The sequence below is a fragment of the Monodon monoceros genome, unplaced genomic scaffold (assembly GCF_005190385.1).
Source record: "Monodon monoceros isolate NGI ecotype Baffin Bay Population unplaced genomic scaffold, NGI_Narwhal_1 Super_Scaffold_13, whole genome shotgun sequence".
Taxonomy (NCBI): domain Eukaryota; kingdom Metazoa; phylum Chordata; class Mammalia; order Artiodactyla; family Monodontidae; genus Monodon; species Monodon monoceros.
The window spans coordinates 27,524,176-27,541,156 of NW_021703769.1; the positions used below are offsets into that span (position 1 = coordinate 27,524,176).

General features: G+C 51.7%; 1 protein-coding gene across 1 annotated transcript in view; it reads right to left on the reverse strand.

The window, feature by feature from the left end:
• The window catches only part of RSPO4 (R-spondin 4), a 38,837-nt gene extending 22,167 nt beyond the window's left edge, over nt 1–16,670 (reverse strand). Inside the window, exon 1 of the mRNA XM_029220816.1 lies at nt 16,488–16,670. Within this exon, the coding sequence (XP_029076649.1) occupies nt 16,488–16,566 (79 nt within the window). The 5' untranslated portion in view covers nt 16,567–16,670. The remainder of the gene's footprint in view (nt 1–16,487) is intronic.
• Between the last annotated feature and the right edge of the window lie 311 nt (nt 16,671–16,981).

Consider the following 16,981-nt stretch of genomic DNA (forward strand, 5'->3'; position numbering starts at 1 on the left):
CACACACACACACACACACACACACACACACACACACACACACACACGGAATCTCTCTGAGGCAGGTGTTTCTGACTTGTTCATGTGTGTAGCACCGGTACCTGGTACACAGTGGGTGCTCAGTGAGAACTTGTGGGCTGGGGAGTGGACTCAGACAGGTTTTGGCTTTGCCTATGGTGGGGCTGTCTGGCCGTGTGGCGTCGGACAGGTCTCTTGCTTCTCTGATTCTCTCTCTGAGCCTGCCTTGGGTGCTATAAAGTGCCCCAAGAGCTGTGTATAAAGCACCTGGCAATACTGGGGACAGGAAACACTAGCTGCTAATTCCCTTTCCCTCTGTGGGGAGTTCACGGTTCCTGGGCGCTTTATGGCTGTGGAGGCCTCCCGTGGCTCTTTGGGAGGCGGTGAAAGCTTCAGCTTCGGCTGAGGGGGAGGATGCTGCAGCAGTCAGGACCTGGTGGGACATGTCCAGCCAATCTGGAGACCTGATGCCACAGGCCGGGGGTAGGGGGGATGGTGCCCACTAATCCAGTCCAGGAGCCCCCCATGAGCCGTGGGGAGGATGAGTGCCAGGATTCCAGGGAAGGTGGGGGAACTTCCTAAGAGGAACTGAGAGCACATGATTCCTAACATGCACGCGACTGAGAGGTACCAGGTCTCGCAGTTTGCTCCACAAATGACCCCTTCACCCCACCATGCTGAAGACCCGCAATGAACAGAGCTCGGGGCTAGGAGCCAGCACCGTACTTCCCGTCTCGGCTGGGACTCAGGCTCACTGTGTGACCTTGGCAGCCTCAGTGTCCCCAGCAGAAAAACAAGGGATTGGTCTTGACAGAGGACTTTCCAACTTTTTTCAGCCAAGGAAGCTTTCTTTTTCCCAAGATAGGATGTGATCTGGGAGCTCGATTAATAGGGCAGCTAAGAGTTGAGCTGCTTTGGCTGAGGCTTGCATAGGGTGAGGGGGAGGATCTCGAGCCAGTCCTCTTGGTTTCGTCTGCTCACTTCAGAGGGCATCCCCTAAGGGCATGGATAATCTCTAAAGACTTTCAGACCCCGAAGTCCCTCAGCACCAATGGCAGGAGAGGCAGTACAGCATGGTGTAGCAGTTAAGTCAGCCTCTGCAAGCAGACAGCCTGGGTCTAAATCACAAACTAAGCCTCAGTTTTCCCATCTGTAAAATGGGCATAATCATTGTCCTCATGCATTGCTGAGAAGGTTCAGTATGTTGGTGTGTCTGACATGCTCAGAACAGGGTTTGGCAGATGGTAGGTGCACGACAATGGGGTAGCTGTGAGCAGTGTGGAGCTCTTACAAGGCCAGGCTCTGTTGCAACAACCCTACGAGGTATTATTATCTCCTCTTACAGACAAGGAAGTTAAGGCACAGAGAAGGTAAGTAATTTGCTAAGGATCACATAGTGGCAAGCTGGGATTTAAAGCCAGGGAGTCTTAGTAACTGGTAGATATTATTAAGTACTGCGGAGAACCTAGCCCCTAGAATATGTCCCATGAAAACACCCTCATTGCCTCTTACAATTAAGCCGCCAGTGAGTATCAGGGAATGGGGCTGGGCCTCAGCACTGGACCCTCTCGGTGTTCCAGGGACAGCCCCAGCCCCTCTCATCCAGCACCCGGGGTAACTGGAGGTTCCGAGCGGTGACAAAGAGTTGGGAATCTAGTTTGGACCACCAGACATGGGGTGAACATCTTTAGGGACCCTATTCTGGGTCTGGTCTCTCCCCACAGGCTCCCTCCCCCTCTCAAAACCTTGTAGAAGGGAGAGAGCACCAGATACGGACCTTATCCCAGTTCTGTGGGTCCTCAGCCAAGTCCCTCCCTGTCTTTGGGCCTCAGTTTCTCCATCTGTCAAATGGATGGTTAAACTCAGTGTTTCTAAGGGCCCAATAGCCATCCATCCACCCATCCATCCATCCATTCAGTAGGTGTTTCTTGAATGCCTACAATATACCAGGCCCTTGTCTAGACTCCAGTGAAAACAAGAAACAAAAACTTTTTTCTTTTATTTGATTTATTGGACAAAGTTAAAAGACAAATCACAGAACTGTGGAAACATTTTAGAAAGATGAGCAAAATGATACTAGATCAGGAAGGGAAATTTCCCAGGCACCTTGTCTTGTTCACCCACGCCTCCCAGTGCCATGCACAGTGCCGGGGTACACTGGGTGCTCTGTAAATGTCCATTGGGTGAACGAAGGAATAAGATGTATCTTGCTGCTCCAAAGCCTGTGACTAAGGGTGGAAACAAAGTCTGAGTCCTCCCCTCCCCTTACCACTGTGTTCTAAAGAAAGCTGCCTCGTGAGTATGGAATTGGAGCCAGACACCCCCTTCAGAACTTAGCAAGGGGGAGGCCAGATATCTTTGCACCCTCCATCCTCTCCCCCCCCACTGCCTACCAGCTGGTGTAAACCGACGTCTGAAGAGGATCCAGGAAGGATTGTCTAGCAGGGGCTGCGGCGGGGCACGGCACTTCCCCAATTCCCTAAAGCCAGGTGGGGTGGCAAGAGAATCACTCACAGTTTGGAGGGAACCCGATAAGACATGGAAATGGGCATTTCATCCCCTGACTGGACACACACTTGCTGATCCTTCCCATGTCTATTGGGGGAGGGGGGAGAATGAATGAGAGATGCAGAAGGGGAGGGCCAATTCTCTGTCCGGATCACGTGGACACTGAAGGAGGCTGTTGAACTTGATCCAAAATTTCCAACCCAAAGGTGCTGTAGGGGTACCATGGGGTACCCATATGAGGGAGCTGGGAATATGTGAAGAGGTCGAGGCCATGCTCCTCCCCTAATAAGTCACAGCCGTGCCACAGGTAGGGCACCTGCCACACACGGAGGGTGTGGAGGGAGGCATAGGAACGTTTAGACCCATCCGCTTCCTTGTGCTCACTGGTGATGCGGCCCTGAGTTTTCTCACTGCTGGGACTTGTGGGGCCACAGCAGCACCAGAGAAGTAAGACACAGCTGTCCCTGTCCCCATCCCTCTTCTGCTCCCCGGCACACAGGGGAGGAACGGAGGGAGGACGACACATCTCCCCACAGGGCAGATCAGTGGAGTCAGGAGCCAAGTCAGTGATGGGGAAGGAGACAGCGTTGAATTAGACCTGTGTTTTTAAAAATTTAGCACCAAACTGAGCTTTTTAATACCAGAAACTCTGAGATCTACCCAAAGTTATTAAGGATTGGGTTTTAGAGATATAACAGAATTAGAGAGAGAGAGAGAAAAAAAGCAAATGTCATGTTTGTGATCCTCTGTTACATGTCCACTCTGATCATTATGCCTCACAAAAGAAGGCCAAGGATTACCATCCTTAATATACAAAGAGCTCTTAGAAATCAAGAAGAAGAAAAACAGCAACGACCCAAGGTTGTGAAATGGGCAAAAATATTACAAGTAATTCAAAAAAGAAAGACAAATGGACCAGTAACCTCAGGAAGAGCTATTATATTGCACTAATAATTTTCAAAATGATGTTTAGAATAAGAACAAAATATTACTTGTGACCTACCAGAAAGGCAAACTAAAAGACTGACAACATCCAGTGCTCACTTTTAAAAAGGATTTGGGCAGTGTCTATTAAAGTTTGAACTCTGTAGTATACGGATAGTAGTATTATTTTACAAATGGTGCCCTGAGGCTCAGAGAGGGGCAGGCACTTGTTCAGAGCCACACAGTGGGTCACTGGAAGGCAGGGCTGGAACCCTGGTCTCTGGATGGGTGCCTTTGGCTTTTTATCTCCAGCCAGCTGGCTCTCCCTGTCTGGCCTTGTGAACAGCCTGGTCCCTGGCCTCTGACTGGGGCGGCCAGGCCTGCTATACCCACTGCTGCACCTGCTTTGGGACTGAGGATGGCTGGGCTCTTGCTGTTCCAGGTGACACAACTATCGTCACCCCTTCCCCACAACAGATGAGGCTCCCAATCAGTCTTGCTCAGCAGTGAGGCATAAAGAGTGGAGGTGGGAACCCAAGGCTTGGGATCAGACAACCCCGCCTTCAAATCCCAGCTCCACACTTCACTCCCTGGGCCCGTTATTGAACCTCGGTTTGCTCATATGTAAGATAGAGGCAATCACCCACTCACTGGAAAGCTTGTTCCTTTCACAAATGTGCTCGAGGGCCTACTATGTGCCAAGAACTGTTGTAGGCACTGGGGATACATCAGTGGACAAGACAGCCCTTCCCCTCAGGGAGTTTGCATCCTAAAGGAGAGAGAGGTCATTTGAGATAGTGACAGTGAGTGAATGACAGTAAACAGAGTGAGGAGAGGAGAGGAGGGTCCCGGCCACAAGACAGGACTCGCTGAGACATATAAGGAAAGCGTTCTTGGCAGAGGGACCAGCAGGTACAAAGGTCCAGGGGTTTAGCATGCAAGAGAGCAGTGAGGCCAGAGCACAGGGACTGGTCGGAAAGGCAAATCAGCCCAGACCTGGGTGGTAGGCTCAGAAGGAGTGTGGACGGTGCTGGGTTTTCCTGGAAGCAAGATGAGAAGGCCCTGCGTGCTGCAGGCCAAGGAGTGTCTGCCATCTTGAAAGCTCCCTCTGGGGCTGAGCACAATGAACAGTAGTAGGGGGCAGGAGCTGGGAGCCCAGGGCGGAGGCCTGTGACCACCTGGGGGGTCTGGAGCGGGCTGCTGGCTGTGAGCAGCAGATGGACAAGTCTTGCTTGTGGGATATCATGAGAATTAAAAGGTAAGTGGCCTAGCCCGTGATGCAGCAGGTAGCTGGTGTGAGCAGACCTCAGCTACCCGTCCTCAGCAATCAGCGGACCTAACCCAAGAATCCCATGACTGTGTCTGCCCTGCAGCCTCCTCCAGAGATGCCTGAATCACTTCTGCTCCTCCCTGCCACCGGCTCGGGTTGTGCCTCTTTGACCTGCTGTGTCCTCTCGACTTTCGCAGGCCACCAGGACAAGGTCTCATTCAAGGTTCCCTCTGGTTGCTTTAAGCCGCCTTGCTGTTCAGTGGCTCCCTAAACCAGCTGTATACTGCCGCCCCCAAGCTGGACTGAAACCCGAGGCCCTGTCTGGATGGTTCCCTAAGTCATTCTCGAAGGTGAGAATAAGTGGTGAGTCACAGTGACATCTGCCCGGGCCAGGTCCCCAGACCAACTGCCCAGGAAATGGGAGATGGGAGGGAGGCAGTGCTGGGCAGGCGGGAGTCCAGGTCACACACATTTGGGTATGAATCCCAGCTCTGCCACCTTGACTCTGGGAAGTCTCTTTCACCTCTCTGAGCCTCACACTTCAGCTGCAAAATGAGAATGATGCTATCGAAGGGGTGCCCGGGGGATAAAGGGAGGTAATAACCTGCAGAGCCCCTGGCTCTGTGCCCAGCTCATATGCCAAGGACATCAAATGGGAGCCAACTTTGTCCTTATGCTCTGCCCTGGGTTCTGCTCACCAATTCCTGGCACAGTGAAAAACAGCTCTGGTTTCGGAGCCCCAGTTTGGCTTCCAACCCAGACTGTATGGGGGCTGTGGAAACCTGGGCAAGTGGCTTCACCTATCTGGATTCTACTTTCCTCTTCTGTTAAATGGGTCCTATCTTCGAAGGTTGTGTGTAACTAATGCACAAAAAAAATCACCCGGCACATAGTAGGTGCTCAAAAAATGGTGTGATGCCAGTAGGGAGGAGCTGAATGGAAGAAGGGGACACAGGCACAGTATGTGGTGGGGCTCTACCTTGGAAACCTCTCGTGGTCCTGGGGCACTGTCTCCACCACACCGAAACCCAGCCAGCTGGAGGGACCTAGACTTGCAGGGCCTGGAAATTCTACAACCACTGTCAGTGGATCCCAGTTTCCTCATGTGCAAAATGGGAACCGTAATCCTTCCTGCCCAGTTAAAACCAGGATTAAGGGCTGGAACCAAGATGAGCAGCCACAGCCAGAGGTGCTGGTCTCTGTGAGCTCCTGTAGATCCTCTGAGGGACCAGGTCTGCAGATGGGCAGAACCAGGCTGATGCCGTCTGCAGCATGCAGGATCCTGAGCTACTAGGTCCTGTGTTAAATCACTGCAAACCCATCACAGCCCTGCAAAGCTGGGTTACATTTACACATTTTCATGGATGAGAAAACTAAGACTCAGAGATGTTAGGGTTAGGGTTAGGGTTAGGGTTAGTGGTTAACCCAAGAACCCACAGTGAAGAGTCAGGTGGGATGCAAACCAGAGTCCTAGCTCCTAACTGCTGGGAGCCATGCCTCCCTGATGGCCTCTCAGCCCCTCCCTGCTGCCTAATGCCCAGTGGCTCTCCAAAGGCAGAGAAGTGCCACTGAAAGTCATATGTCTCTCAGGGCCAAAGAGGGGCCCCGAGCTGTGTGCAGGGTCAGACAGGAGGAGAAGAGGGGAGGCTGCAGGAACAACCCAGTGGTCTTAAGTCTGAAACCATGGAGCCCTTAGCAGCATCCCCAGACCTTCAATAAAGTCTGTTACCCAGAAATGTCCTGAGTGCTCTGTTTTTTTCTTTTTCTTTTAATGGGGGAGGTGGTTGGAGGGAGGGTTATTGATGTAGGGGAATAAGATGGTCTACAAACTGAAGCTATTCAGCCAAAGCAGCCCTGGGAGAACGGTAGCCATTGTGAGGATGCTCTGCTCTCAGGGAGGACGTCAAGCCAACGTCCCCTGTCCCAGGGGTGGGGGTCTCCAGCTGACACCTCTGCTATTCACTCTATTGGGACTGCCACCTTCATCAGTCTGGGGCCCCCAAGGACAGGGGCCAGCTGACAGCAAGTGTTCAGCAGACATGTACTGGCTGAAATGCGATGACTCAGGGGACATCCAGGAATGAGGGTGGACAGAGAAGCGTCACCTGAATTTGAGTTCCAGGAATGTACTCAGGAAGGGCTGAGGGCTGCTGCATCAGGACTGTCAACGCTTGTCAGGGAAGAATCACTTGCGGGAAGGGTGATCCGCTCAAGGGATACAGAATCAGGGGCTCACACCCTTCTCATGAGACCATCTTATGAGGACTTTCTGTAAAATCAAAAAGCTCAGAACATACGGCAGAAACAACGCCCTCCTACCTAAAAAACCTTCAAGGGATTGATCACATGAACAGTATTATAAGTAACAATTTCTGTTCTCCAAAGGACATACAAAGTTAGCAGCTGGGTGTCAGATTGAAGAAACATATCTTCCATGTCAAAACCAACAGGGGATTAATATGTAGGTAATACAAAGAAGTCCTATAAACTGACAAGAAAAATTCAGGAAACCCAATAAAAAAGTGGGCACATAAAAATACAATAAAAATTTTAAAATGAAAAAAACCCAAAAAGTAAAATTAAAAGATTTAAAATAAAAAGTAACTAAAATTGGGCTTCCCTGGTGGCGCAGTGGTTGAGAGTCCACCTGTCGATGCAGGGGACACGGGTTCGTGCCCCGGTCCGGGAAGATCCCATATGCCGCGGAGCGGCTGGGCCCGTGAGCCATGGCCGCTGAGCCTGCGTGTCCAGAACCTGTGCTCCGCAACAGGAGAGGCCACAACAGTGAGAGGCCCGCATACCGCAAAAAAACAAACAAACAAAAAAGACAAAACTAAAATTAATAAAAAATTTAAAATAAAATGGCATTTTAAGACTAAATGATAAAATAAAAAACTTAGAAAAATAAAATGTAAGAATAAAATAAAAATACATTTTAAAGTAAATTTAAATAAATTACATTAAAATTAATAAAAATTAAAACTTTAAAAATAAAATTTTTAAATAAAATAAAAATGAAAAAATTTTAAATAAGTGAAATAAATTTTGAGTAAAATTAAAAATTGTCAATGTGTAACCATTTAAAAAATAAGGAAAGAGAAATAAAATAATACAAGAGTACTATCAGCTCGGCTGATGCTGATAATGCGCTATGAATTAAGTCTGATTGACTCAGATGCCTGTCAGAAGCGGGGCAAGAGGGGAGGAGGAAGGAAAATCGGGTCTGAAAGACAGCATTTGACTGGGTTTTTCCAGCCTGCCATATGGGCAGAGGGCAGGATGTCAGGCCCCATCATGGCCTCATCCGCAAACAGCCACCACATCACTTATACGTTTACAATGTGCCAGCAACACACACACACACACACATCCTTCCATCCTCACTGCTGTTCTCTGAGGTTCCCTTTCACAGAGGAGTGAACAGAGGCTCAGAGAGGGTGAGTCACTGTGCCATAGACACAGAGCACCTAGGACCTCCCTATCCTCTGAATCTGGGCTCCCCAAAATAACCTTCTTTTGGAGAGTTAGGTCTACAGAGGACTTTCAGACACAGGCGGGGGCACGTCTGACATCAGGCTGGAATGTCCTGGATGCTAGAAGGAGCCAACCTTCCCATGACGCATTACTGTGATCACCATTTATTAGCATCTACTGTCTCCCGGGTGGGTTATATGCACAATTTTGACCTTCAAGGCAATCCTGTGATGTAGATGCTATTATCGTCCCCATTGTATTGATAGACAACAATGAGATTCAGGAGTGAAATATTTTCACCCAATCACGGCAGTAGCAGAGCTGGGAGCTGAGCCCAGGCCTGTCACAGCCCAAATCCCACACCCACTGCCTGGCACTGGACACTCTTCATAGTCACTAACTGAGCACTCACTATGTGCTAGGGATGCGTTTCATGCCCCATTTTGCAAATTAGCCAACTGAGGCCCAGAGGGGAGAGGTGACCTGCTCAAGGTCACTCAGCTGGTGAGCAGTAGAGGCCGTGGCCTTCGTGACAGCCAGCCAGCCTCCCACTGCTCATCTGGCACTTGCTAGAGACAGCTGTGCCTGCCTGCCAACACCAGAGCAGGCTGCAGAAGGGCAGTTGTGACATTCCTTTCTGGGTGTCTCCACCCCTGCGGATGTGGGTACTGCAGTCAGGCTGCAGGGAAAGGGAGTGGTTTCCCTATGTAGTCTGGGTCCCCCAGGCTTGAGAATGCCTTTCTTCTGAGCTGCTGAAACAGAACCCCCCACCCACAGCAGCACAGAGGAGTCCCCACCACGGGACACAGAGCAGGGGCCCTATGAGTCACGCGGCATTACAAGAAACCATCCCAGGGGCAGGCAGTAGTGGCCTAGCCTGAGGCAGCAGTGCTCAAGATGAGTGAGCTTCACCCAGGCAATGGGAACAAACCATTCCCTTCGGGACCCTGGAGGAATCCCCAGGGGTGGGGCCGAGGGCTCCTGTGTCCCGAGTGGCGCTGAGTGCTGCACAGGGTTGAGAAAAGGAGGTTCTGGCTATGGAGACCTGGGGGGCACATTCCAACCTCTCCCCATCCTGGCTGTGTGACCCTGGCAAGTCGATTGCTCTCTCTATGCTTGGACGGCCTCTGGAGAATAAAAGGATCAAATCACCTCGTGGGCTATCACCTGGATGAACTGGGAGGAGGCCAGGCAGGATGGCTATGCACCCAACCTTTGGAATCAATTGTCTGGGTTTAAATCCTGACTTTGCCAAACTTACTTGCCAAGCTATTGGGAACATATGAAATCGCTAATATTTGGCTGTTTTCAACCTACAGAAATGGCAGTTTCACATACTTCAACTAATGCTCCTCTCTTCCTAATTCAGTTTCCTCTTCTGTAAAATGTGGATAATAACAGTCCCTTGGCAAGTTGATCTGAGGACTAAATAAGGGTGGGAGGCAACTGAGCTCAGTAGTTGGAGCTTGGCTCTGGGACTAGGAAGGATTTGAACTTGGCTGTGTGTCCTGGGGAAAGTCACTTAACCCCTCTGTGCCTCGGTTTTCTCATATGTAAAACAGGGATAATAATAGTACCCACATCACAGGTTTATTAGGAGAATTTAGTCAGTTTATATGCATAGTACCTGACAATGACAAATAAAATAAAACAACACAGGTAACATCTGGCATAGAGTAAATGCTCAACCATAAAACCAAATCAAAAGGAGACTTTTCTAAACCTTTGGTGCCAGTGAAAATTAAGTACTTTAAAAAAAACAAATAAATGTTTTTAGGAACATATATGTGTGTGGATATATACGTGAGGCGTATGCTCCTGGGTGTCCACAGGGTCTGGGGCTGATCTACGTCCTGACAGTGTCCACAGCCTGGGGCTCTGATGGAAGGACTGCCCTCCAGGCCATGGTGGCTCTGTGTGGGGCCCAGGCCTCCACCAGGTCCCTCTTATGGAACCACACAGCCAGGCCACAGATCCCATGTGGCACTCAGGTAACTCTGGAGGCCCTTACGAGGCTCCTGGACCACAGGCTGGCCTCTGGTTATTAAGAAACCTCTGCAGACAGCCTTCAAGCTGTGAAAGCCCTCTTGGTTCCATCCTCTCATCTAGCATTTCTTCTAGGCCTGGGAGAAAGGCAAAGCAGACTGAGTATGGCCAAGTCACACGGGGGAAACTGAGGCTCTGAGAAGCTCTAAACCAGATTCCAGGCCCTGTAGTAAGCTGCCTTCCTCTGCCTATCCAAGGCCACCCTCACCACCCCCGTTCGCCTTCCTGCATCCTCACCTCCACTCCTGGCTAGATGATCCTGGGTGAGGTACTTCCTCACTTGAGGCTCCATTTTTACAAGCGTGGGTCTCAAAGGTCTCAACTGGCCTTTTCAGTCCTAACATTCCATTATTCTGCCTGCTCCAGAACTCCAGAGAGAAAATGAAAGTTGAACTGCTCTACAAACAATAAAGTGCTATATAAATGACAGGGTGGTTAATGGCAGCATTAGATGGACTTTCTGGAGCAGTCTATAGTAGGCGGGATTTGCTCCTGTGGTTCTGGAATCAGGAACACTGGCTATGTGACCTTGGACAAGCCAGTTTCTCTCTCTGAACCAGCCTGCTTCTTCTGTAAAGGAAGAGGGGCAACCACATACACCTGGCAGGGTTGGGGGAGGGTCGATGAGAAAGGAACATGTAATGTCCAGTGCTCACTGGCTGCTTGAGGGTGTCTAATGCAGGAGGGATATTTAGGCCCCCAATGGGTCCTACAGCTAAAATCTACCTTGGGAAAAGAAAACACCTTGGGAAGGACGTGGCTGCCAGATCCTGGGCCTTTAGAAACAAGCATAAGAAACAGAGGTTTGCAAAATGTGTCGAGGGTAGTTGCTACTTATAAAGGCAGTTCGGTGTCCTGTTTGGGGCTCCAGAGCCAGACTCTCTGGGTTCACACGCCTATGGCTGTGTGACCCATGGGGCCTTCGTCTCCCCATCTGCAATACTGGGATCCCCTAGAACCCGCCTCTCGGAGCTGTCAGGAGCACTGCATTGGGCTCGGCCAAAAGTTCCGCACTTTTGGGGGAATGGTAAAAATTACATTTTTACATCAGTACACACACAGTACACGGAGTACACACACACTCATTCACACACTCCCACACACACCCACATCCATGTGCACACACATGCACCCACTCATACATTCACATACATATGTAAGCCGAAACCCATTTCCCAAAATGATAATTAATCTTAACAGTTGCAATGCACTCTGATATCTTCTAAAAAGGGGGCTGGAAAACTATGGCCCATGGGCTAACTTTGGGCTATGGCCTCTTTTTGTATGGCCTGTAGGCTAAGAATGGTTTAATATTTTTAAAGGCTTGTAAAAAAACAAAACGAAACAGGAAGAATATATCCCATGAAGTCTAGAATAGTAACTATCTGGCCTCTTGCAAAACCAGTTTGCCGACCCCACTCTATTTTATTCGACTCTATACTATTCTGTTCTGTTTTATCCATTCTACTCCATTTCGGCATTCTAAATGCTAGCTGCATTTACTAAATTTATCTCCCTCATCTGCTGATGGAAAAACTCTGCATCGACGTGAGCTTCAGTTTTTTCACTAGATGAAAGGATGGAAAGGTGGATGAAGAGACAGTGGACTGACAGATGGACTAGAGGAGGCAGGGGAACAAAGGGAAGAAGGTCCCCTTATCCTGTGACACCTCAGCCAAGTAACGTCCCACCTCTGAGTCTCAGATTCCTCAGCTGAGACCAGGACTGCCGCCGACCAGTCTCTCTAGGCTGCGCTGAGGGATCCTGTCCATGTCAGTTTTTCTGATGGATCCATTCCTGACATCCCTAGGAGATGCTGGGCTCTGGCCTGTCCGCCATCGGACCTCCACCCCCTCTGCCACACAGCCCCTTCGGCCCTTCCCATCCGGCCAGACCCTCCCCTCCTCCTGCCAGAGTCCCCAGCTCCTATGCTGCTGCCACCTCTGCAGCCCTCTGATGGGGGTCCCCAGCTCCTATGCTGCTGCCTCCTCCTTGCAGCCCCTGGCAAGTCTCTAGCAGAATTCATTTATTTTTCTATGCACAGGCTTTGGAGCCTCCAAAACTCTGGGTCCACGTACCAGCTCAGCTTCTGGGAGTTCCTGGGCAGATCCCTGCCCCTTTTGGAGCCTCAGACCCCTTGTCTAGGAAATAGGTGTAACACAGGTAGCGCCATAGTCAGTCAGATGTCGAAACCCACATGCAGAGCTCCCGGCACGTGGCTGGCCCCAAGTGGCCTCAAGGGTCTCCTCTGGTGGCTGGGCAGGGGTGGGGTGGTCTGTGGGATACACCTTGTTCTGGGCCCAGCCATGGCCCTGACCTGGAGACTAGAAACCTGGGTCGTCCCCGATCGCCACCCCTGCCTCAGGTACTTGCTTGCTGCGTCTCAGCTTCTCTGTCTGTGTACAGGGGACGGTGCTGCTGGCCTGGCCATCCGCATAGGGCTTTTCAGTTTACAGAGAATTATTATATTCAGTCCCCCTAACGGGACTCTGGAGTGGGCGCTGCCCCAGTCCTTTTACAGATGAAGAAAAAGAGGCTCAGAGAGGGGAGAAGGGCAGAGGTGAGATTCAACCTGCATGAAACTCCCCTCCCCCAGCCCAGGGAGCATCCAGCTCTGCTGTAAAATGGGAGGCGGAAGTGGCAGAGTCCTCATGAAGCACCGACTCTATGCCTTTGGACACCTTCCCTCTGGGGCTGTGGTGAAGCGTCCCAAACGCCAAAGAGGTAGGTACAACTGTTCCCATTTCACAGATGTGGAACCAATGCAGAAGGTACACGGACTGCCCCAAATCACACATCCAGGGAAGGAGAGGGCCCTGAATTTCAGAGCTCCTCCCTCTGCCCTTTGCTGCCTCAGGTCTAGAAGGATCTAAAGGCACCATGTGAATGTGGGTGACAATTGCCTCCACCAAGCCCCCTCCCCAGAAGGCCTTGGACGCTGGGAAAGTCAGTCATGGCCTGTCCTCTCCTCATTGCCTAAATGAAGCTCCGTATTGAGGTAGGGGTACAGACCAGGGCCCTCTCACCCTGCCCGACTGTCCTATTGCGGGGACACCCCAGCATGTTTCAAGAGAAACGTCCTCATCTGGTTCTGATTCATTTATACTTAATTAATCAACATGTTGTTTTGTAAGAGTCACTTGAGATCCAAGAACCGTTCTCAAGCCTTTTCTTTTAGTCTTTCTTGTCTTGGAAACAGAAAAATTAGGTTTCATCAAAAAACAGTGATGCTGGAGCTTGAGGAAGCATGGGTCTGTGGGAACCAGGCCCCGAGTGTGACAGCTCAGCCTGGGCGGCTGCTGGGCCCAGCGAGTGTTCCTCTTGACCTTGAAGGGGAGGCCAAAGGCTGGGCCAAGCACTCGGGCACGCAGGGGAGGTAGGAGAGGGCCAGGGAAGGGCATCTCTCCACACTGGCAGCTCCTCAAGGACAGGCCCCAGGTCTGTTCACCTTGGCACTCCCAAAGTTCCCAGCACAGAGCCCGGCGCACGGTCTGCCCTGTAATGCTTGTTGAATGAACAAGGGGAAGAGGGAGAGAGAAAGGAAGGGAGGAAGGAAGGAAGGAAGGAAGGGGGAAGGGAGGGAGAAAAAAGAAAAGAAAACGAAAGGAAAGGAAAGAAAAGACACTGCCAATACCTAGGTGCCTTCAGAACACATTCTCCTGCCAAAGTTAGACCAGAATGTCAAAACTGGTAAGACCCTCAGGGATCTCATGTGCAATTTTCCAAGCAGCTGTCTTACGAAAAATGGTCTCTAATCTGTAACTGGTTTGGGAAAGGTCCCACTCTCTATCCTCAGCCTCTTCACTATGAATCCTCTGATAAGTCCCACAGTTAAGAAATCTGCTAAAGCCAGCATCTCTCATACCTATTTGGCCAGGACTCCTATGACCACCTTGCAGAAGATGCTACAGGAAGCCTTCTGCTACCCCCCCACCTCCACTCCAGTGCCAATGGGGAAACCAAGGCTGTGGGCAGCGGGCAGGTGGTGGTGGGGAATCCACTTACCCAAAGGGGTTGGCGGTTGGACTGAAATCCAAGGCTATCTCCATTGCACCTGACTGATAAATGGAGCCACAAGCCTCTTTCTGAAGATGCTGCGCTGGACATGCATGTGTCCCAGATGCAAGAGATCACCTGCCGTGGGGAGGGGTGCCAATAGCCCCCTCACCAAATGGTGGCTATGTAAGGCGCAGCCATGCCCGACCTCACTGAGCAACTGGGGATGGGGGGAGGGACTGGAAGTTTTCTTTTTCTTTATTCTTTGTGTGTGTGTGTCTTTTAGAACTGACTGAGAAGCATCTTAAAGATCTTCTAAACCAGCTCCTCTTCAGATGGGGAAAGTGAGGCTCTGAGAAGAGAAGACCAACACAGCTCAGGAGATACCTTCTCAGCGTCATGTCAGATGGATTGAGATTCAAGCCTGCTTTGCTACTAACCCTCTGTGCAACGCTGGACAAATCAATTTTCCTCTCTGAATCTCAGTTTCCTTGTCTAGGAAATAAGCATCCCCCCAGCCTCACTAGGCTGTTATGAGAGGGAAAGGACGCAATGGACAGGAAAGGAGAATGACTATTGTACTTGACTACTCATGTAACATACACACTAACTCATTCAGTCTTACCCACATCTGCCCTGTGAGTTGGATACTGAAGATTATTATTTCTATTTTAAAGAGGAGTCGCTGAGGAGACAGTTTTTATTTATCTATTTTTTTTGTCTTTTTAAGAACTGAGAAAGATCTTAGAGAGCTTCTAAAAGACCGTCAGATGGGTAAACTGAGGCTCAGAGAGGCAAAGTGACTTCCCCAAGGTCACTCAGCTGGTAACTGGGGAAGCAGGGATTTGAACACGGCAGGCTGACTCCAGAGCCCATGACCGTAACTACTATACAAGGGCCATTCACAGAGCAGTGTCCCCATGAGGTCCCAGATGCCCCCCAGCTCATGTGAAGCCCACCCACCTCTCCTCTCCCTGGATCCCTCTGTCCAGTCACACCTGGAGCTGGAGTCCTTCACACCACAGTCTCTCTGTCCCACCCAATCCCACCCCCAATTCTCCCACAGCCTCTCTCTGCCTCCTGTTTCACTCCAGGAGTGACTGTGTCCATTTAGGGCTTTTTCACTCAGGTGGACTAGAATCCCCCAGAGGGAAGACTCTCATTCTCTTTCGCACGTAGCCAAGCTCAGACCTCACACCAGAGCTGCAAAGAAAGAAGACACAGTGTCTTCATTCACCTGCTGGTCAACTTAGCAAAGTTATTTAGCCTGTCTGAGCCTTGGCACCTGGATTTTAGAATGGGATAAGCCCTACGTCATGAGGATGTAGTGGGGATTCCCTCCGTGAGTAGAAAACCCTGGGCCCAGTGGCTGGCTGTTGATTCTCAGACTGCCATCCGGAGGCCAAAGGGCTGCCGGCTCAGGTATGGGACTTGCTCACCTTCCTCGGCCTCCCAGGCTCTGCCAACACTGGCTCTGCAGGGACAGCCTCAAACCCACCACCTGAGGATGTTTTGACTCCTTCAGGGAGGGGCTGTGGCACAGGGCCCCGAGGTGAGAGTGCAAGGGGCCCCTGGCTTTGTGCCCCAGGTACATTTATGGTCTGAACCTTGATACATCCTCCTAGTGGCCCTAGGAGGTCAAGATGGAAAAACTGAGGCTCTTAGAGGGGCTGGACGTCTTCCAGGTCATCCCAGAATAAATGTCTTCAAACTCAGGTCTCTCTAAGCTCATGCAGCTCATGACCTCACCAGAGGGGAACCCACCAAAAATTACTGGCCTCTTGAAAGTGATGTGGGGGATCAGGGTCTATAATGGGGCTGAGACCGGGGCATCTGGACTCCCAGCTCAGGGCCCTTTATGTCACCTCCTGGCTCAGTATGGATGCTTGGGATGATTTCTGAGCCACTAACTCTGTCCCCTAGGCCCTGCGACTTCTAGCCTGCCACCTGAGGCTTCCTGTCTCTGCAAAAGTCACTTCCCTCCGCGCCCCCCCCCAGCAATGCTGTGATTATAGGGAGCGGGGGCAATGAGAGAGCCCTGGCAGCTCCTTCCCTCCCTGGAGAGCTTCTTGGTCCAGCTTGCCCCACGGGTGCCCTGGGGCCTCAGTTTCCCCATCTGTAAAGTGGGATTGACAGCTGTCTGGAAGAGTTAACAGCCCCGGGCGTCGGGCAGCAGGCAGATGCCCCAAGGGCGACCCCCCTGACTATCCCGCGGCGTCTTCCCGGCCACCCTGCCGGCTGCCCCTCGTACCTTGCTTCTTCCTTCGGTTCAGGGGGAGCATGTCCACGGCGTGGGCGACGAGCAGCAACAGGCAGAGTGGCGCCCGCATCTGGGCAGCCTGGTCTGGGCGGGGGCGCGGGGCTCCCTGGGAGGCCCGACGGCCCAGCGGCTACCGGCGTCGGCGGCACAGCGGGCGCGGGGGCTGCTCGGGGCGCGCCGGGAGCATCCGCGAGTGCGGGGTCGGTCCCGCCGCCAGGGACCCGCAGTCAGCCCAGGGGCCGACCTCCAGGTCTAGAGAGGGCGTCGGCGGGGCTGGGAGGGGCGGGCGGGGAGGAGCCAGCGAGGCGGGGGCGGTGCGTTAACCCGCTTGGGGAAGGCGCGCGGTGGGGTTGGAGGGGGTCTCCCGGCCAGGTCGGTCTGTCACGCCGTGCGCGCTCTGGCGTCGTTCCCGCGCCCGGCACTGTCCCGTGGCATACACAGGTACGGTCCTCCACGCCACACACAGAGGTACAGACGCGCGGACG